The sequence below is a fragment of the Octopus sinensis genome, linkage group LG27 (genome assembly GCF_006345805.1).
Source record: "Octopus sinensis linkage group LG27, ASM634580v1, whole genome shotgun sequence".
Taxonomy (NCBI): Eukaryota; Metazoa; Mollusca; class Cephalopoda; order Octopoda; family Octopodidae; genus Octopus; species Octopus sinensis.
The window spans coordinates 16,158,158-16,180,445 of record NC_043023.1 but is presented as its reverse complement, the minus strand read 5'-3'; the positions used below and the strand labels follow the sequence as shown (position 1 = coordinate 16,180,445).

The following is a 22,288-nucleotide window of genomic DNA, read 5'->3' as shown; positions in this document are numbered from 1 at the left end:
TTTTAAAAAGGAATTGACAGAGAGCAGTAGATATTAAAAGAAATATAGTAACAAAAGAACTAAGGTGATCAAAAGTGATCTAAAGTGATCAAAACCTTCCACTCAAAAATTGTTTTTAATTTATATATAAACTAGCAGTATCGCCCGGCGTTGCTCGGGTTTGTAAGGGAAATAATTATATAAGCATCTTAGAGAGTTACTTCCCTTATATAATAGCAAAAAATGCATTAAAAATGATGATAAATTTTTTTAAAATTGTAGACTCATCGTAGACGCGCGCTAATACCCAGAAGGGCTTGATATAAATCATGACTACAAGATACCCGGTTTTGGTTAAATTGCACCGCAAAATGTGGGAGTAGTTAGGAATCTAAATCGTAGGAGACAGACACTCACACAACTTCACTTTTATATATAAAGATGTGAACTTAATAATGGAAAAAGCTATTTTACTTAATTCTTTGTTATTTTTTGAAATTGACAGTGAATTTTAATAGGAATCATCATCATCATCATCATCCACAGAGATTCTGACCAATATGTAAGTCAGAGCAGGGGTTTTAGAAAACTGGATGTTGATTCGACGATGACGCTGACAGCATAAATCGAGTGGCAGTAATTTAAACAGTAAAAGTTTATAACAAGGCTGGTGTACATCAAAATCAAATTTATAAAATTTCTTATTTATTAAATTATAGGTGGCAGGCATGGTTATGTGGTAAAACGCTTGCTTCCTACCCACATAGCACTGGATTAAATATCAAAGGAGTGTCCTTCCAGCACTTGAGATTATTACTGGTATTTCTTAAAATGTATAAATGATGACGGCAGTTATCATCCCAATGACAAGGATGGACTTGGTTCTGAGGCTGCTGGTTCCTTGTGCACCACCTGCAAACGATTTCATTTGGATATCATCGGATGCCTCAGGTGTATCACCTACAAAGATAAACAGTAAAACATATGTCATTTATATACACTTTTCATGGGATGGAAGCACTCCGTCGGTTACGACGACAAGGGTTCCGGTTGATCCGAATCAACGGAACAGCCTGCTCGTGAAATTAACGTGTAAGTGGCTGAGCACTCCACAGACACGTGTACCCTTAACGTAGTTCTCGGGGATATTCAGCGTGACGCAGAGAGTGACGAGGCCGGCCCTTTGAAATACAGGTACAACAGAAACAGGAAGTAAGAGTGAGAGAAAGTTGTGGTGAAAGAGTACAGCAGGGATCACCACCATCCCCTGCCGGAGCCTCGTGGAGATTTTAGGTGTTTTCGCTCAATAAACACTCACAACACCTGGTCTGGGAATCGAAACCGCGATCCTATGACCGCGAGTCCGCTGCCCTAACCACTGGGCCATTGCGCCTCCACACACTCTTCATATCAACTTGCTCAAGACTGCCCTTGTTTCCATGGTGAAAATTCCCTAATTTAAAGTGAGCTAAATTAAAACCTTCCATCAAAATATTAATTTATGTTAATTAATGTTCCCAAAACCAGTTTAATGATGACAAAATTATTTAATTAAATTATTTATATTTTCAAAATTAATTGAAACTAAGCCAGTATATTCTATTGTGTCTGGGGAGAGTCATTTTCTTTTGTGCCTTATAATGTAAAACACTCACCGATAAAATTTCCATAGAGACCGAGACCTATGGAAGTATGCTGTGCGTGAGAAGACCCGGCAAGACTAGTGAGACCATAACCCGTAGCCTCTACCTGGTATGTAGCCAGTCGACTTATACATACCTTTCCTTCTTGGGACACAAAACTCCACTTGTGAAGACCCGTTGAGGCAAGTGAAAATCAAAATCAAAATCAAAATCAAACCAAATCAAATCAGATATCAGAAAGCAAAACCAAAATTGATCAACATCAATGGAAATTGCAGCTGTGATACCAGTGCTGGTGACAAGTAAGTGAACCATCCGATCATGGCTGTTGCCAGCGCCGCCCCGACTGGCCTCCGTCCCGGTGGCACGTAAAAAGCACCATCCGTTCGTGGCCGTTGCCAGCCTCGCCTGGCCCCCGTGCCAGTGGCATGTAAAAAGCGCCATCCGTCCGTGGCCGTTTGCCAGCCTCGCCTGGCCCCCGTGCCGGTGGCACATAAAAAGCACCATCCGATTGTGGCCGTTGCCAGCCTCGCCTGGCCCCCGTGCCGGTGGCATGTAAAAAGCACCATCCGTCTGTGGCCGTTTGCCAGCTCCGTCTGGCACCTGTGTGGGTGGCACGTAAAAAGCACCTATTACACTCATGGAGTGGTTGGCGTTAGGAAGGGCATCCAGCCGTAGAAACACTGCCAGATCAGACTGGGCCTGGTGCAGCCTTCTGGCTTCACAGACCCCAGTTGAACCGTCCAACCCATGCTAGCATGGAAGGCGGACGCTAAATGATGATTATTTTTATTTTCCTAAAATGTTCGTTGTGTCTTGCAACATTTTCAATAGTCTTGACTATTGAAAAGGTTGCAAGACACAACGAAAATTTTAGGAAAATAAAAATAAGAAATAAGTGGAAATTTTACCGGTGAGTGTGTTACATTATAAGGCACAAAAAGAAAATGACTCTCCCCAGACACAACAGAATATGCTTCAACACACGAACTCACATAAAGAATCTTGCAACCCAATTGTAAAAAACAAAAAGAAGCCAGTGTATTTTCACAGAATTAAAATAACAAAAGGTTTAAAATGATTTAAATTAAAACCTTTCATTAAAATTTCATAGTAATTTATGTTCCAAACCCCAGTTTAGGAGTGATGAAGTCATTTTACTAAATTCTTTATTATTTAAAAAAATTACCTGAAACAAAGGCAATGTATTTTGGCAGAAATACAAATATAATAACAAAAGGATTAGGATATTTTCGGTTTGAATGGCAGTTTCTTCTAGCAGTGTCATATGAAATTGTAACCCATAATTATGACCCTAGTATCGATCTATTGCATTTCAATCTGTTTTAGGGTTAGTTAGGGGTGGGGGGAAGGATATCTTTTTTTTACCTCAATGGACGTCATTGATTGGTTGAAATTGCAGAAATTGAAGGAAAGAAAACAACAAATATCTTACAAACTATAGAATTTTCTCAATAAAGCCAAGAGAAAAAGATGTTTTATAAACACATTCTACCAGTATACGAAGTTTAAAAATGTTTAGTTATGTGGAAATTATTTTAAAAACTGCCGTTCAAACCGAAAAGATCCCAAATATCTTACAAACTATAGGATTTTCTCAATAAAGCCAAGAGAAAAAGATGTTTTATAAACACATTCTACCAGTATACGAAGTTTAAAAATGTTTAGTTATGTGGAAATTATTTTAAAAACTGCCGTTCAAACCGAAAAGATCCCAAATATCTTACAAACTATAGGATTTTCTCAATAAAGCCAAGAGAAAAAGATGTTTTATAAACATATTCTACCAGTATACGAAGTTTCAAAATGTTTAGTTACGTGGAAATTATTTTAAAAACTGCCGTTCAAACCGAAAAGATCCCAAATATCTTACAAACTATAGAATTTTCTCAATAAAGCCAAGAGAAAAAGATGTTTATAAACACATTCTACCAGTATACGAAGTTTAAAAGTGTTTAGTTACGTGGAAATTATTTTAAAAAACTGCCGTTCAAACCGAAAAGATCCCAAATATCTTACAAACTATAGAATTTTCTCAATAAAGCCAAGAGAAAAAGATGTTTTATAAACACATTCTACCAGTATACGAAGTTTAAAAGTGCTTAGTTACGTGGAAATTATTTTTAAAAACTGCTGGTCAAACTGAAAAGATCCCAAATATCTTACAAACTATAGAATTTTCTCAATAAAGCCAAGAGAAAAAGATGTTTTATAAACACATTCTACCAGTATACGAAGTTTAAAAGTGTTTAGTTACGTGGAATTTATTTTAAAAAACTGCCGTTCAAACCGAAAAGACCCAAATATCTTACAAACTATAGAATTTTCTCAATAAAGCCAAGAGAAAAAGATGTTTTATAAACACATTCTACCAGTATACAAAGTTTAAAAGTGTTTAGTTACGTGGAAATTATTTTAAAAAACTGCCGTTCAAACCGAAAAGATCCCAAATATCTTACAAACTATAGAATTTTTTCAATAAAGCCAAGAGAAAAAGATGTTTTATAAACACATTCTACCAGTATACGAAGTTTAAAAGTGTTTAGTTACGTGGAATTTATTTAAAAAAACTGCCGTTCAAACCGAAAAGATCCCAAATATCTTACAAACTATAGAATTTTCTCAATAAAGCCAAGAGAAAAAGATGTTTTATAAACACATTCTACCAGTATACAAAGTTTAAAAGTGTTTAGTTACGTGGAAATTATTTTAAAAAACTGCCGTTCAAACCGAAAAGACCCAAATATCTTACAAACTATAGAATTTTCTCAATAAAGCCAAGAGAAAAAGATGTTTTATAAACACATTCTACCAGTATACGAAGTTTAAAAGTGTTTAGTTACGTGGAAATTATTTTAAAAAACTGCCGGTCAAACCGAAAAGATCCCAAATATCTTACAAACTATAGAATTTTCTCAATAAAGCCAAGAGAAAAAGATGTTTTATAAACACATTCTACCAGTATACGAAGTTTAAAAGTGTTTAGTTACGTGGAAATTATTTTTAAAAACTGCCGTTCAAACCGAAAAGATCCCAAATATCTTACAAACTGTAGAATTTTCTCAATAAAGCCAAGAGAAAAAGATGTTTTATAAACACATTCTACCAGTATACAAAGTTTAAAAGTGTTTAGTTACGTGGAATTTATTTTAAAAAACTGTCGTTCAAACCGAAAAGATCCCAACTATCTTACAAACTATAGAATTTTCTCAATAAAGCCAAGAGAAAAAGATGTTTTATAAACATATTCTACCAGTATACAAAGTTTAAAAGTGTTTAGTTACGTGGAATTTATTTTAAAAAACTGCCGTTCAAACCGAAAAGATCCCAAATATCTTACAAACTATAGAATTTTCTCAATAAAGCCAAGAGAAAAAGATGTTTTATAAACACATTCTATCAGTATACGAAGTTTAAAAGTGTTTAGTTACGTGGAAATTATTTTAAAAAACTGTCGTTCAAACCGAAAAGATCCCAAATATCTTACAAACTATAGAATTTTCTCAATAAAGCCAAGAGAAAAAGATGTTTTATAAACACATTCTACCAGTATACGAAGTTTAAAAGTGTTTAGTTACGTGGAAATTATTTTAAAAAACTGCCGTTCAAACCGAAAAGATCCCAAATATCTTACAAACTATAGAATTTTCTCAATAAAGCCAAGAGAAAAAGATGTTTTATAAACACATTCTACCAGTATACAAGTTTAAAAGTGTTTAGTTACGTGGAATTTATTTTAAAAAACTGTCGTTCAAACCGAAAAGATCCCAAATATCTTACAAACTATAGAATTTTCTCAATAAAGCCAAGAGAAAAAGATGTTTATAAACACATTCTACCAGTATACGAAGTTTAAAAGTGTTTAGTTACGTGGAAATTATTTTAAAAAACTGCCGGTCAAACCGAAAAGATCCCAAATATCTTACAAACTATAGAATTTTCTCAATAAAGCCAAGAGGAAAAGATGTTTTATAAACACATTCTACCAGTATACGAAGTTTAAAAGTGTTTAGTTACGTGGAAATTATTTTAAAAAACTGCTGGTCAAACCGAAAAGATCCCAAATATCTTACAAACTATAGAATTTTCTCAATAAAGCCAAGAGAAAAAGATGTTTTATAAACACATTCTACCAGTATACAAAGTTTAAAAGTGTTTAGTTACGTGGAATTTATTTTAAAAAACTGCCGTTCAAACCGAAAAGATCCCAAATATCTTACAAACTATAGAATTTTCTCAATAAAGCCAAGAGAAAAAGATGTTTTATAAACACATTCTACCAGTATACGAAGTTTAAAAGTGTTTAGTTACGTGGAAATTATTTTAAAAAACTGCCGGTCAAACCGAAAAGATCCCAAATATCTTACAAACTATAGAATTTTCTCAATAAAGCCAAGAGGAAAAGATGTTTTTTAAACACATTCTACCAGTATACGAAGTTTAAAAGTGTTTAGTTACGTGGAAATTATTTTAAAAAACTGCTGGTCAAACCGAAAAGATCCCAAATATCTTACAAACTATAGAATTTTCTCAATAAAGCCAAGAGAAAAAGATGTTTTATAAACACATTCTACCAGTATACAAAGTTTAAAAGTGTTTAGTTACGTGGAATTTATTTTAAAAAACTGTCGTTCAAACCGAAAAGATCCCAAATATCTTACAAACTATAGAATTTTCTCAATAAAGCCAAGAGAAAAAGATGTTTTATAAACACATTCTACCAGTATACGAAGTTTAAAAGTGTTTAGTTACGTGGAAATTATTTTAAAAAACCTCCAGTCAAACGGAAAAGATCCAAGGGTTAATACACATCAGTATCCTAGATTACTATGTCTAAAAGATTATATGTTCTCTTCAGATCATGTCCTCTTTTACAACATTAGCAAAGGGGATTAATTTTCTTCCTTCTAGCACAAAAGTGGAAAGGTCCATAGATCAGTCCATCATTTAGAAAAGTTAAAAAGCAAAAGTAAAGACAGTGGTTTTGTCAATTGTTGCTATTAATATTTTTCTCTTTGAATTCTTCTTTCACATGAACAATTAAATCATCATCATCATCATCATTTAACATCTGTTTCCATGCTAACATGGTTTGGACGATTTGACTGAGGGCTGGCGAACCAGATGGCTGCACCAGGCTTCAATCTTGATCTGGCAAGACTTATTTTCAAGACTTATACATGCCCTGATACCGTTGGTATCTACATATCAAATTTGAGCGCAATCGGATGGAGGATGCCCGAGATCCTAGAAGACACACACAGACAGACAGACAGAACAGATCAACATCAATGGAAATTGCAGATGTGATACTAGTGCCGGTGGTACATAAGAGAACCATCCGATCATGGCCATTGCCAGCCTTGCCTGGCCCTCGTGCCGGTAGCACGTAAAATGCACCAATCCGACCGTGGCCGTTGCCAGCCTCGTCTGGCACCTGTGCCGGTGGCACATAAAAAGCACCCACTGCACTCATGGAGTGGTTGACGTTAGGAAGGGCATCCAGCTGTAGAAACATTGCCAGATCAGACTGGGCCTGGTGCAGCCTTCTGGCTTCCCAGACCCCGGTCGAACCGTCCAACCCATGCTAGCATGGAAAGCGGACGCTAAACGATGGTGATGATGATGATGAGATCAGCTGAGTCCATCGAGAAGCTGGCCTCACCGCTTTCCTTCAGCCAGGAAGGGCAAGCAGTTACCTTATCTCTCTGGTTGCCACTGCAAAAGGGATCATGTGGTAGACATGTCTGAAAGGGCTGATGACCAGCAGTTGTCCTTTTGTTGAAGCTCAAATAATCTTTTTCAGGTTTGAAGAAGAGACAAATAAGGATAAAGAGAAAAGTAAGGGTGGAAGTGCTGGCTTCCATTGCAGTTTCTTGATAGATGGGTGAGAGAGGTGAGCATTGCCTGAGTGTGCACCTGTAGACTGGGAGAGGGCATCCACCCTGGTGGTCAGGGAGACCATGGATTTTGTGGGCTTTCTCCCTGTGTGACTAGTTGCCATTGCAAAAGGGATCGTGTGATGGACATGTCTGAAAGCGCTGAAGACCAGCAATTGCCATTTTATCAAAACCCTAATAAACTTTTTCAGGTTTCACTTGAAGAGGAAAATCAGGGTGGAGAGGTAAGTGCTGGCTTCCAAGCAGTTTGTTGAAAGGTGGGTGAGCATTACCTGAGTGAATGGGCCTTCTTTCAGAGTGTACCTGTATATTGGAGAGGAAAGACCGGGAGACGGCATCAACCCGCTACGGAACAGATCAAGGTCTGAAAAATACAACAAACTACAGAAACCCATCAGGACAACAAATAATGGAAAAACAGTATGTGAAAGATTTAGGCATCCACATGGGAACCAGCCTAAAATTCAGAGAACACCTTGACTCAGTCTGTCTTACTGCAAGAAAGTACAGCGGGTGGATCTTGCACACCTTCAAATCAAGAGATACCTCAACAATGAAAACCCTCTGGAACAGTATGATACTTCCGAGGATTGACTACTGTTCTCAGTTGTGGTCACCAACAACAAAAGGCCAACTATCTAAGATGGAATCGCTCCAAAGAAATTTTACCTCATACTTCTCAGAAACGAGGGACCTGGACTATTGGCAAAGACTCAAAACCTTGAAGATGTACTCAATAGAAAGAAGATTTGAGCGATACCGAATTATATACATTTGGAAAATGATAGAGCAAAAGGTACCAAACTTTGGTATCAAAACCTACCACTCACTGCGCCACGGAAGACGCTGCCAGCTACCACCAATCAACAAAAAGGCTGGCCAGGCAGCAAAAACCCTGCGAGAGTCAAGTCTGTTGGTTCGAGGAGCACAACTATTCAACTCCATTCCGGTACATGTCAGAAATCTATCAGGATGCAGTGTGGAATCATTCAATTTGCAGCTGGACAGATACTTAAGCACCATTAGAGATGAACCCCATCTCCCAGGATATACACAACGAGCACAAACTGACTCAAACTCGCTCCTACACATGTCAAAATTAAACAGAGAATACAACCTGGCAACCACACCAGACTCGGAGGGTGGAGTCTTCGACTTGGCCTGAGCATGGACTCAAACTCAAATGAAATGAAATGAAATGAAACCCTGGTGGTCAGGGAGACCATGGATTTTGTGGGCTTTCTTTACGTGTAGCCCTTGAAAGTCCCCCCACTATCAGGGGTTTTACTTTGAATTTCTTTTATTCTTTGTATGACTTTTTACATGCTAAAACCCACACTGTACCCTCCCGAATGTTTTCCTTTGTGTTAGCCCTCTGTGGTTAATAAAGAAATTATTATAAATCATTTCCTTACTCTTTATATCCAAATCAATTTTTCCAACATTAAGGTTCTCATCTTCGAATTTCCAAGTCAAACATTTCTCAGTTACTTTTCTGATCCAAAGCTTGGAGGTATCTCCACTATGTGTTACTTTATAGTCAGTGCCATCAGCGCATGTCCTGTCACATTCATATTTATAATTGTCGCACTTCCAAACCACCGGTCGTTCCATATCAGATATTGTTATCGAAAGGGTGACGTTTCCATTGAGCACAGCAGTTCCTGAAATAAAGAAATCAGTTAAGAAGTTTGCTTTTCAATCATACGGTTCTGGGTTCAGTCCCACTGCAGAGCACCTTGGGAAAGTGTCTTCTACTACAGCATCAGGCTTGTGAGTGGATTTTCAAGATGGAAACTGAAAGAAGCCCATTGTATGTGTGTGTGTATATATATACATACACACTTGTGTGTTTCAAAGGCTCGTGAGTGTATTTGATAGATGGAAACTGAAAGAAGCCCATTGTTTATATATACATATATATACATATATATATATACATATATATATATATATATATATATATATATATATATATATATATATATATATATATACATATATATATAGGCGCAGGAGTGGCTGTGTGGTAAGTAGTTTGTTTACCAACCCCATGGTTCCGGGTTCAGTCCCACTGCGTGGCACCCTGGGCAAGTGTCTTCTACTGCAGCCTGTGTGGATTTGGTAGACGGAAACTGAAAGAAGCCTGTTGTTTGTTTATATGTGTGCTTGTTTCTCACTACCACTTGCCAATAAGTATTGGTGTGTCTACGTCCCAGTAACTTAGTGGTTCAGCAAAAGAGACCAATAGAATAAGTCCTGGGGTCAATTCATTCAACCGGAAACCCTTTAAGGCAGAACATCAGCATCATTATGATGCCCCCTGTTCCATGCTTTGTGGATAAGAGTTTTTCATTCTCAACAGTAGGATGCTCTTCCTGTCACAAACCTTCATCTGTTTCCAAACAAGGCTATAACATCCCATATATACACACAGTGGGCTCCTTTTAGCTCCTGTCTACCTAATCCACTCACAAGGCTTTTGCTGGCCTGGGGCTATAGTGGAGGACACTTAAACAAGGTGCCATACAGGGGGACTGGACCTTAAATTATGCGCTTGGAAAGAAAAGTTCCTAATCACAGCCAGGCCTTCACCTCACGTCCAAATTTAACCCTTTAGCATTTAAACTAGTGAATATCATCATCATCATCGTTTAACATCCGCTTTCCATGCTAGCATGGGTTGGACGATTTTGACTGAGGGCTGGCGAACCAGATGGCTGCACCAGGCTCCAATCTTGATCTGGCAGAGTTTCTACAGCTGCATGTCCTTCCTAACGCCAACCACTCCGAGAGTGTAGTGGGTGCTTTTTATGTGCCACTGGCACGGGGGCCCCTCAGGTGGTACTGGCAAAGACCTCGCTCGAATCTTTTTACACATGCCACCGGCACAGGTGCCAGTAAGGTGACGTTGGTAACGATCACGCTCGAATGGTGCCTAGTGATATCAGATCCAAGTACTCTACTTGTCTGATGTTCAAACTAGCCATATCTGACCTCTCCCATCTAAACTACAATGTCATTCTGGAAATAAAGCATCACATCATTGAAATCTCAAAGCTATGAGATAATCCATGATTAATCCAAAACATTGAGAATAAAAAAGGATTACATTTGACCGAATAATCTGAATGCTAAAGGGTTAATAGTTTTGCCCCTGGAAATTAAAAGGGAAAATGTGCAATAGAGACCATCAAAAGAAATTAGACATCTAATTACACTCAGCCTAATGAGTTTTAATTTAATGAGATTTATGTTTACTGGAACATAACTTCATCAGACATGGGTGTACCCCTGATTAAACCATGTCCCTATCCACTCACTCCCACCCACCCTTATATAATGCAGGGTCACTGCAGTAAGACACGGTTTCCTGTCCTTCTATCATACCCATTTCTTTACTACCCATAAGGGGCTAAATGAGGACAGACAAACGGATTAAGGCGATTACATCGACCCCAGTGCGTAACTTGTCCTTAATTTATCGATCCCGAAAGGATGAAAGACAAAGTCAACCTCGGCGGAATTCGAACTCAGAACGTAAAGACAGACGAAATACCTATTTCTTTACTACCCTCAAGGGGCTAAACATAGAGGAGACAAACAAGGGCAGACATAGGTATTAAGTCGATTACATCGACTCCAGTGCATAACTGGTACTTATTTAATCAACCCCAAAAGGATGAAAGGTAAAGTCGACCTTAGCGGAATTTGAACTCAGAATGTAGCGGCAGACGATATACCGCTAAGCCTTTTCGCCCGCCGTGCTAACGATTCTGCCAGCTCACCTGTGTTTCTATCATACCTGGTATACCTCTCAACACCTGACATAAAACCATCTCCCTCTCTACTATGCTCTTCAGTGAAGGTTTGTTTCCTTCCTCTTCCTTTGCCTTTCCCGTTATTTGGTGACTTCACTAGGGGCCAGTTATGTGCAAAGAAAGGCTCCAGTGCACTGTAAAATGATTGGCACCGAAAAGGGGTCAATGATGCCAGCATGGAACGTGGACCTTGAATGACGGAGGATAAGCATCGTAACCATAATCCTCTTTAGAATGACAATCATAATCCCAGAGAAATGGAAACCAATTCAGTAGTGTTTATATCATCCTCATTGTTTAACGTCCACTTTCCATGCTAGCATGGGTTGGATGGATCGACCGGGGTCTGTGAAGCCAGAAGGCTGCACCAGGCCCAATCTGATCTGGCAATGTTTCTACAGCTGGATGCCCTTCCTAACGCCAACCACTCCGTGAGTGTAGTGTAGTGGGTGCTTTTTATGTGCCAGGTGAGGCTGGCAAACGGCCAAGATCGGCTGGTGCTTTTTACATGCCACTGGCACGGAGGCCCGTCGGGGCGGAGCTGGCCACGTTCCGATGGTGCTTTTTACGTGCCACCGGCACTGGTATCACAGCTACAATTTCCATTGATGTTGATCGATTTTGATTTTGATTCCCACTTGCCTCAACAGGTCTTCACAAGTAGAGTTTTGTGTCCCAAGAAGGAAAGGTATGCATAATAAAAAAGGAAAGGTGTGCAATAATAAAAAAATGCACCCACCACACTTTGTAAAGGGGTCAGTGTTAGGAAGGTCATCAAGAAATCGAAACCTTGCCAATGCCTGCAAAGGAGCCTGCCACAATGCTGTGGCTTGTTGGATCCATGGCAAGATTCAAGGTGGCCATTTTATAAGTACCCCAACAAACCATCTTGACCCTGGTTGAAACCCGCTGCTCTAGTGTTTCCCCAATGTGTATTTCTGGCTCTTTAGCCCTTCTCGATGGTCAGAATAAAAACTTTAAAGAAACCAAAAGCAAAACAGTGACTAAAAGCTTTGAATTAAGAGAAAGAAATAGAAGACAGAACTGAAAAGGTAATGGGATCTTTTCGGTTTGAACGGCAGTTTTTTCTAGCGGTGTCATATGAAATTGTCACCCATAATTATGACCCTAGTATCGATCTATTGCATTTCAATCTGTTTTAGGGTTAAAGTTAGGATTAGGGGTGGGGGAAGGGTATCTTTCCTTCTTCAGAAATGTAAATAAACTCAATCTGTTTCTTAAACGAGGGACATATTCATACGGCACAGAATGTGCTTTTTTTTTTACCTCAATAGACGTCATTGATTGGTTGAAATTGCAGAAATTGAAGGAAAAAAAACAACAAATATCTTACAACTATAGAATTTTCTCGATAAAGCCAAGAGAAAAAGATGTTTTATAAACACATTCTACCAGTATACGAAGTTTAAACGTGTCTAGTTACGTGGAAATTATTTTTAAAAACTGCCGGTCAAACGGAAAAGATCCAGGTAATGTCTAGTTTAAAAGGGGAAAAAGGTTTGTTTATCCATTATTTACCACTTTGCTTAATTTCATAACTTGCCGCACTTGCCAAACCTGTAAAAGATGAAAACAAATTTTTGATTTTAAGATGAAATTATTCAAAATATTGTGAATAAATGAACGTTACATTAGAAGGAAAATGGCTATTTCATTGGCAGAGTTTCAGATCAGGATCCCACAAGGGTTAGATTACTCTTACTCTTTACTTGTCTCAGCCACCTGACTGCGGCCATGCTAGAGCACCGCCTTTAGTCGAGCAAATCGACCCCGGGACTTATTCTTTGTAAGCCCAGTACTTATTCTATCGGTCTCTTTTGCTGAACCGCTAAGTGACGGGGACGTAAATACACCAGCATCGGTTGTCGAGCAGTGCTACGGGGACAAACACAGACACACAAACACATATATATACGACGGGCTTCTTTCAGTTTCCGTCTACCAAATCCACTCACAACGCTTTGGTCGGCCCGGGGCTATAGCAGAAGACCCTTGCCGAAGATGCCACGCAGTGGGTAAAAAGTACCTGTCAAAACAGAGATAGACCAATTTATGTGGGTGCCCTATTCCAGACCCCTGTCAAATGGCAGACTGACAAATAAACCTTTACCGAAAAGGATTTTGCCATGGTTTTCGAGGGCTTAGTGCAAAAAAAAAAATCGGTCTGGGGCTGGGTAGAGAAGGGATTCAGGTGAAAAAAATGACTGAAACAAGTAAAAGAGTATATATTTTAGTGTTTGTATATTATTACATCAAAGGTTAATGTAGAAAAAATTTAGTTATTACACACACATTAATACCGACAAATCCTAAGTTTCATGTGAGACAACCAATTTTTTTTTTAATAAATTTTCAAAAATTGTTTTTTTTCATAAAAAGCTTTCTCCTATCATCTTTAAAAATATATAATAGAGAAACAATTCTTAACCCTTTTGATATGAACCTGGCTGAAACCACCTCTGACCCTGTAGTACAAATGTCTTGTTTTCAAAAGTTTTGAATTAATATCTTCCACCAAACCTTAGTCACAATTTATTTTCCTAACACTAGCTTAACAATAACTAAGTTATTTTACTAAATTCTTTATTATATTTAAAATAATTGAAAGAAACACAGAGCATCTCAACAGAAATATGGTAACAAAAGGGTTAAAATATATAATAGAGAAACAATTCTTAACCTTTTGTTACCAACCCGGCTGAAACCGGCTCTGGCTCTGAGTACAAATGTCTTGTTTTCATAAGTTTTGAATCAAAATCTTCCACCAAACCTTAGTCACAATTTATGTTCCTAACACTAGCTTAACAATAACTAAGTTATTTTACTAAATTCTTTGTTATATTTAAAATTAATTGAAAGAAACACAGAACATCTCAACAGAAATATGGTAACAAAAGGGTTAAAATATATAATAGAGAAACAATTCTTAACCCTTTTGGTACCAACCCAGCTGAAACCACCTCTGGCTCTGTAGTACAAATGTCTTGTTTTCATAAGTTTTGAATTAAAATCTTCCACCAAACCTTAGTCACAATTTATGTTCCTGACACTAGCTGAATGATAACTAAGTTATTTTACTAAATTCTTTGTAATATTTAAAATAATTGAAAGAAACACAGAGCATCTCAAAATAAATACAGTGACGAAAGGCTTAAGTTTGTTATGAAAAAAAACCATTTGAAAAGTCCCCATCAAAACAGAGAAAACCCAATTGATGTAGGACGTATTTCAGATTTGTGTCCACCTGTATAGGGGTAATTAACAAGAGTGAATTATGAAGAAAAAGAATAATAAAAACTTACAAAATAATGCAGACAAACAGAACTTTAGAATGTCCATGATCTGTGAAAATAATTTTCTAAACCTGAAAAACAACAAAAATTATTTCAGTTCCACTAATTTCACAACAAGCAAACAATAGTAGATATCTAATTAAGAGTCATCGTCATCATCATTATTATCGTCGAACGTCCGTAATCTTAACGGATGATACTAAAAATTAAATGCTTTAGTTTCACTTTCATAAATATAATCTTAACTCTCTGATGTGTCAGAGAAATTTCGCTTAAGTAATACGCAATTTTTTCTTCATAAATTTGATAAGATTTTAATTACATTATGTATTTGTCCTTCATACAGAAAAATCAAACGTTGTTTACCGTTTTTCCGGGTGTGAAAACCTAGTTTAGGGAATCGCTCACCTGAAATCGTCCACAAATTTTCAAGATATCACGGGAGAAATACGAAAATGAAAGTGTTAAAGAGAGACAATTGATGAGATGACTCATATAAACGGAACCTTTCCATCGATCCGATCCGATCCGATTCGGTAGAATGTGTCGTATAAAACATCTTTTACTCTGAGTGTTGTTGAGAAAAATTTGTATTTTCGAAGTTATTTCGTTTTAAAGTTGGTGTATTTCGGTAATTTTAACCAATCAATGACGTGAATAAAATTACTGCGGTTCTTTGTCGACTTCCGGCGGTGTATACATTTCGTTTGTCACTGTTATTTATGGACCTATTTTATCTCAATTACGTTTGTATGAATAAATAAACGAATCTATCTGAAGCATGTTTATTTCATGACAGCACCACCATCGTTCGGGCATTTCTACTGCTTTTAGGGTTTTTTCAGCTATTTTCGGAAAGACGTTTTTGTCCTCCCTCCTCTTCCAATTTCTTCATAAATAAATAATAGTGAAATTATTGTATACAGTGCTCAGGTGCACCACAACTTGTCAAAAGTGCGTATAAAGCATATATGATTGCAGATGTACCTTGAAATCAAGAGGACAGATCCTGATGTCTACAACTCTTTCCTGCAATCAGACCTAGACACAATGCAGCAATGGATCACAGACTGGCAACTGAAACTGGCTGTGGACAAGTGTACCACCATGCATTTTGGGAGAAAAATCCCTGCGTTCACTTACTCCCTCCACAACACTGATATCAAGAAATCCTCTTGCGAGCGTGACCTAGGCATCACTGTCAGCAGTGATTTGCGTTGGTCAAAGCATATCTCTAAGATTGTCAGGAAGGCCGAGGGTGTCTTGGCATCACTCAGCAGGTCTTTTGTTAGCCGCTCTCCAGCCATCTATTTAAAACTGTATACAGCTATGGTACGACCACACTTGGAATTCGCATCATCAGTTTGGAACCCCTATCTTGCACAGAACATTGACCTCCTGGAATCTGTCCAGAGACGTGCAACCAAACGCATACCCTCCATCAGACACCTACCATATTCTGAGCGCCTTCCCTGGGCATGGATTCACTGAAGCTCCGGCGTTTGGCGACGGACTTGGTAAACACCCACAAAGTTATCAACCACCTCACCAACAACAACACTGACCACCTTTTTGATCTCCATGTGTCTAACACACGTGGACATGCCTACAAAGTCAGAAAACAATACAGCTCCCATGACTTTCGGAAACATTTTTTCACGCTCAGAGTTGCTGAAGCATGGAATAAACTGCCTGCATCAGTTGTTGACTGCCATGACACTGCATCCTTTAAGGCCCTCATGCTTTCCGAAATCCGCCGAAACTACACCTGATTATATATACACTTTAGATGAGTTGTAGTGCACCTGAGCACTGTACACAATTATTATTATTATATATATGTGTGTGTGTGTGTGTGTATTAATAAATAATGAAATTATTGTATACAGTGCTCAGGTGCACCACAACTTGTCAAAAGTGCGTATAAATCATATATGAATGTATATATATATATATATATATATATATATATGTGTGTGTGTGTGTGTGTGTGTATTAATAATTAATGAAATTATTGTATACAGTGCTCAGGTGCCCCCACAACTTGTCAAAAGTGCGTATAAAGCATTTGCAGTAATGTACAAATGTCTGGGGAGTGAACAGTGTATGAGTCAGATAGATGCTTGCTTGTGTGTATGGAGGGGAGAAAGCTCAGGTGTGGTGTTGGCGAATCTCAGGAAGCATGGAAGTTTTGAAGGATGCAGTGATCCGACAACTAACAACTGATGCCGGCAGTTTGTTCCATGCTTCAGCAACTCTAAGCGTGAAAAAATGTTTCCTAAAGTCATGGAAGGAGCTGTGCTGTTTTGTTTCATTTTCACTTTTATTTTCCGTAACCCTAACACCAAAACCCTAAATTAAAGGAGGGAAGGGTTCCGTTTACATCTCCGCCATGTGACCTGAAATAGCAGCCAAATCCCTTGATTTTTTCTTCTTAATTACAGCGGAAATCGCGGTTCTAGAACATGGCATTTTCCCACGTTACTCTCTCTTCTACGCTTTTACTTGTTTCAGTCATTCGACTGCGGCCATGCTGGAGCACCGCCTTTAGTCGAGCAAATCGACCCCGGGACTTATTCTTTTGTAAGCCCAGTACTTATTCAATCGGTCTCTTTTGCCGAACCGCTAAGTGACGGGGACATAAACACACCAGCATCGGTTGTCAAGCAATGCTAGGGAGACAAACACAGACACACAAACACACACGCACAACACACATATGTGTGGCTGTGTGGTAAGTAGCTTGTTTACGAACCACATGGTTCCGGGTTCAGTCCCACTGCGTGGCACCTTGGACAAGTGTCTTCTACTATAGCCTCGAGCCGACCAAAGCCTTGTGAGTGGATTTTGTAGACGGAAACTGAAAGAAGCCCGTCGTATATATATATATATATATATATATATATATATATATACGACGGGCTATATATATATATATATACGACGGGCTTATATATATATATACGACGGGCTTCTTTCAGTTTCTGTCTACCAAGTCCACTCACAAGGCTTTGGTCGGCCCGAGGCTATAGTAGAAGACACTTGTCCAAGGTGCCACGCAGTGAGACTGAACCCGGAACCATTTGGTTGGTAAACAAGCAACTTACCACTCCAAAAAAATTACTTTTTTTTGTGTGTTTTATTTACTTTGTTAAACAAAAATTATTTACTTTGCGCAAAAAAAATATTTGGCATAACTTCGGTATAAGTACCAGATACATTTCAAGAAAGTGTTTTTTTTTTATATATGGGGGGTTTGTCTTAGGGTTAGGGTTAGGGGTGGGAGAAAAGGGTTTCTTTTATCTTCAGAAATGTAAACAAAGTCACGTGTGTACTTATACCGAAGGATCGCCAAATATTTATTTTGTGTTTTATTTACTTAGCTAGGTTAGTCGTTGTAGGATCGACTAGTCACGACTAGCTAGCGCGGATGCCTGACTACGTGAGTGCGCGCACCTGGACTACTGTTCTCAAGTAGTACCGAAGGAGTGTTTGTCCAGGATAGGACTACGCAGCCACAGGAGGATATATATATGAGGACATGAAATGTAAAAGCTAGACTAGATTATTTTATGCGCAACTCCATTGTCTCCCGAGACACAAAAAGGATGCCAACGTCATCATCTACAATCTGTATCATTCAACAACCCGACTTATGTGAGTGACATCAGCCAAAACACTGACTTTTTTTTTGTTTTTTAATCAAATAATGCATACATACATACATACACACATACACACATACTTACATGCATACTTACGTTCCATACGTACGTACATACATACATACATACATACATACACACACATACATACATACATACTTACGTACATACGCACATACATAGATACTTACATACATACATACATATGAACATACATACATACATAGATACACACACACATACATACATACATACGCACATACACACATATATACACACATACATACATACATACACACATACATACATACATACATACATACATACATACGTACATACACACATACATACATGCATGCATGCATGCATACATACATACATACATACACACACATACATACATACACACACACATACATACATACATACACACATACTTACATACATACTTACGTTCCATACGTACGTACATACATACATACATACATACATACATACATACTTACATACTTACATACATACTTACATACATACTTACGTTCCATACGTACGTACATGCATACATACATACGCACATACACACATATACACACATACATACATACATACACACACACATACATACATACATACATACACACATACGTACATACATACGTACATACACACATACATACATGCATTTCGTTTGGGGTTCGGTTTGCAGGATTTTCATGCGAGTTCGTGCTGAAGCAAGGTGCTTGTTATTTAACACACTCACCGTTAAAGTTTCCGCTAATTACCTATTTTTCCTAAAGTTTTCTTTGCCTCTTCCAACCTTTTCAATAGTTGTTGACTCTGTCCGTTATCCGAGCTGCTTTTCTTTTCACCAATCTGGTTTTTTTTTGTTTGTTCTTTAATTAATTGCTAATTGTTATTTTTTAACAAAAGAGTTTGAAACTTTGGGGCGTGTTCCTTCGTTTTGTCTCGCCAAAAATCATAACAAGAACTCCGTTGTTTCTGTGACGACTCGACAATTCACTTCGGATATTTTCGTTACATCCGTAATAGCTGCTAAATGGGATGAGGAGGAGAAATAGCTTATGGGTTGTGTGTGTGTGCTTGTTCGTTAAAGTTCTTTTCTACTCTACTAGGCACAACGCCCAAAATTTGAACTCAGAACGTTACGACAGACGAAATACCTATTTCTTTACTACCCACAAGGGGTTAAACACAGAGAGGACAAACAAGGACACACAAACGGTTTAAGTCGATTATATCGATCCCAGTGCGTAACTGGTACTTAATTTATCGACCCCGAAAGGATGAAAGGCAAAGTCGACCTCGGCGGAATTTGAACTCACAACGTAACGGCAGACGAAATACCTATTTCTTTACTACCCACAAGGGGTTAAACACAGAGAGGACAAACAAGGACAGACGTAGGTATTAAGTCGATTACATCGACCCAGTGCGTAACTGGTACTTAATTTATCAACCCTGAAAGCATGAAAGGCAAAGTCGCCTCGGCGGAATTTGAACTCACAACGTAACGGCAGACGAAATACCTATTTCTTTACTACCCACAGGGGTTAAACACAGAGAGGACAAACAAGGACAGACGTAGGTATTAAGTCGATTACATCGACCCCAGTGCGTAACTGGTACTTAATTTATCAACCTGAAAGCATGAAAGGCAAAGTCGACCTCGGCGGAATTTGAACTCACAACGTAACGGCAGACGAATACCTATTTCTTTACTACCCACAAGGGGTTAAACACAGAGAGGACAAACAAGGACAGACGTAGGTATTAAGTCGATTACATCGACCCCAGTGCGTAACTGGTACTTAATTTATCAACCCTGAAAGCATGAAAGGCAAAGTCGACCTCGGCGGAATTTGAACTCACAACGTAACGGCAGACGAAATACCTATTTCTTTACTACCCACAAGGGGTTAAACACAGAGAGGACAAACAAGGACAGACGTAGGTATTAAGTCGATTACATCGACCCCAGTGCGTAACTGGTACTTAATTTATCAACCCTGAAAGCATGAAAGGCAAAGTCGACCTCGGCGGAATTTGAACTCACAACGTAACGGCAGACGAAATACCTATTTCTTTACTACCCACAAGGGGTTAAACACAGAGAGGACAAACAAGGACAGACGTAGGTATTAAGTCGATTACATCGACCCCAGTGCGTAACTGGTACTTAATTTATCAACCCTGAAAGCATGAAAGGCAAAGTCGACCTCGGCGGAATTTGAACTCACAACGTAACGGCAGACGAAATACCTTTTCTTACTACCCACAAGGGGTTAAACACAGAGAGGACAAACAAGGACAGACGTAGGTATTAAGTCGATTACATCGACCCCAGTGCGTAACTGGTACTTAATTTATCAACCCTGAAAGCATGAAAGGCAAGTCGACCTCGGCGAATTTGAACTCAGAACGTTACGACAGACGAAATACCTATTTCTTTACTACCCACAAGGGGCTAAACCAAGATAGACAAACGGATTAGTCGATTACAACGACCCCAGTGCATAACTGGTACTATTTAGTCGAGGAATGAAATTTTGAATGCTGAATTTTGCCTTTTTTTTTTTTTCCAGCTTCGTAATCACCGTACCCGAAAAGGGGGTTTCTGTAAAAAATAAATAAATAAAGGCGTAGGAGTGGCTGTGTGGTAAGTAGCTTGCTTACCAACCACATGGTTCCGGGTTCAGTCCCACTGCGTGGGACCTTGGGCAAGTGTCTTCTACTATAGCCTTGGGCTGACCAAAGTCTTGTGAGTGGGATTTGGTAAAGCGGAAACTGAAAGAAGCCCGTCGTATATGTATAATAGTGCAGGAGTGGCTGTGTGGTATGCAGCTTGCTTACAACCACATGGTTCCGGTTCAGTCCCACTGCGTGGCACCTGGGCAAGTGTCTTCTACTATAGCCTCGGGCCGACCAAAGTCTTGTGAGTGGATTTGGTAACGGAAACTGAAAGAAGCCCGTCGTATATATGTATCGTATGTGTATATGTTTGTGTGTCTGGTTTGTCGCCCCCTAGCATTGCATGACACCGATGCTGGTGTGTTTACGTCCCCGTAACTAAGCGGTTCGGCAAAGAGACCGATAGAATAAGTACTGGGCTTACAAAGAATAAGACCTGGGGATCGATTTGCTCGACTAAAGGCGGTGCTCCAGCATGGCCGCAGTCAAATGACTGAAACCAGTAAAAGAGTAAAAAGAGATAAAGCAGGGTTGGAGGTAGAAAAGGAAGTCTAGCCCCTAATGGTTTGGCCCTTCCATCTGTTCCTCCAACATAAACAAAAAAGAAAAAAACAACCACTTGCCTGAGAACCAGTATGGAAATGCCACCAGTGTGGCAATGATGATGTGGCATCTGCTGTTGTTGTCTGACGCTTGGGTGAACAGCAGGAGGGAGACTTCTTGAACAATGGGATCAGTTGGAGAAATCAATCCCAGGACTTATTCTTTGTAAGCCTGGCTTTATTTTATCGGTCAAGATCATGGGTATATAAACAGACTAACACAGCTTGACAAGTGACGGTAGGAATGGGGGTAGGGGAAAACACACACCTAAAAGAAATTATAGGCGCATGAGTGGCCGTGTGGTAAGTAGCTTGCTTACCACCCACATGGTTCCGGGGTTCAGTCCCACTTGCTTGGCACCTTGGGCAAGTGTCTTCTACTATAGCCTCGGGCCGACCAAAGCCTTGTGATGGATTTGTAGACGGAAACTGAAAGAAGCCCATCGTAATAGGCACAGGAGGGCTGTGTAGTAAGTAGCTTGTTTACCAACCACATAGTTCCGGGTTCAGTCCCACTGCGTGGCATTTGGGCAAGTGTCTTCTGCTATAGCGTCGGGCCGACAAAGCCTTGTGAGTGGATTTGGTAGACGGAAACTGAAAGAAGCCTGTCGTACTGTGTATATATATATATGTA

At 38.9% G+C, this 22,288-nt stretch overlaps 2 protein-coding genes and 1 long non-coding RNA gene across 4 annotated transcripts in view; 1 reads left to right on the top strand and 2 right to left on the bottom strand.

The window, feature by feature from the left end:
- LOC115225116 overlaps window positions 1–19,386 on the bottom strand; it is a 384,942-nt gene extending 365,556 nt beyond the window's left edge. The window contains exons 1-3 of one of the 2 annotated variants that reach the window (XM_036514058.1): window positions 19,104–19,386; window positions 14,688–14,749; window positions 12,904–12,942 (exon numbers count right to left, since the gene is read on the bottom strand). In XM_036514058.1, the coding sequence (XP_036369951.1) occupies window positions 12,904–12,942; window positions 14,688–14,724 (76 nt within the window). In that variant the 5' untranslated portion in view covers window positions 14,725–14,749; window positions 19,104–19,386. Of the gene's footprint in view, window positions 1–12,903; window positions 12,943–14,687; window positions 14,750–15,044; window positions 15,301–19,103 lie in introns of those variants that run through there. The other variant, XM_036514059.1, reaches the window with a different exon arrangement.
- Window positions 1–22,288, top strand: part of LOC118768153 — a 75,187-nt gene that overhangs the window by 4,748 nt on the left and 48,151 nt on the right. The gene's annotated exons all lie outside the window — the stretch shown is intronic.
- LOC118768155 lies at window positions 580–7,994 on the bottom strand. Its single transcript, XR_005004013.1, has 2 exons — window positions 7,816–7,994; window positions 580–939 (listed from the first exon to the last, which is right to left on the bottom strand). It is a non-coding gene; the product is annotated as an uncharacterized LOC118768155 (long non-coding RNA).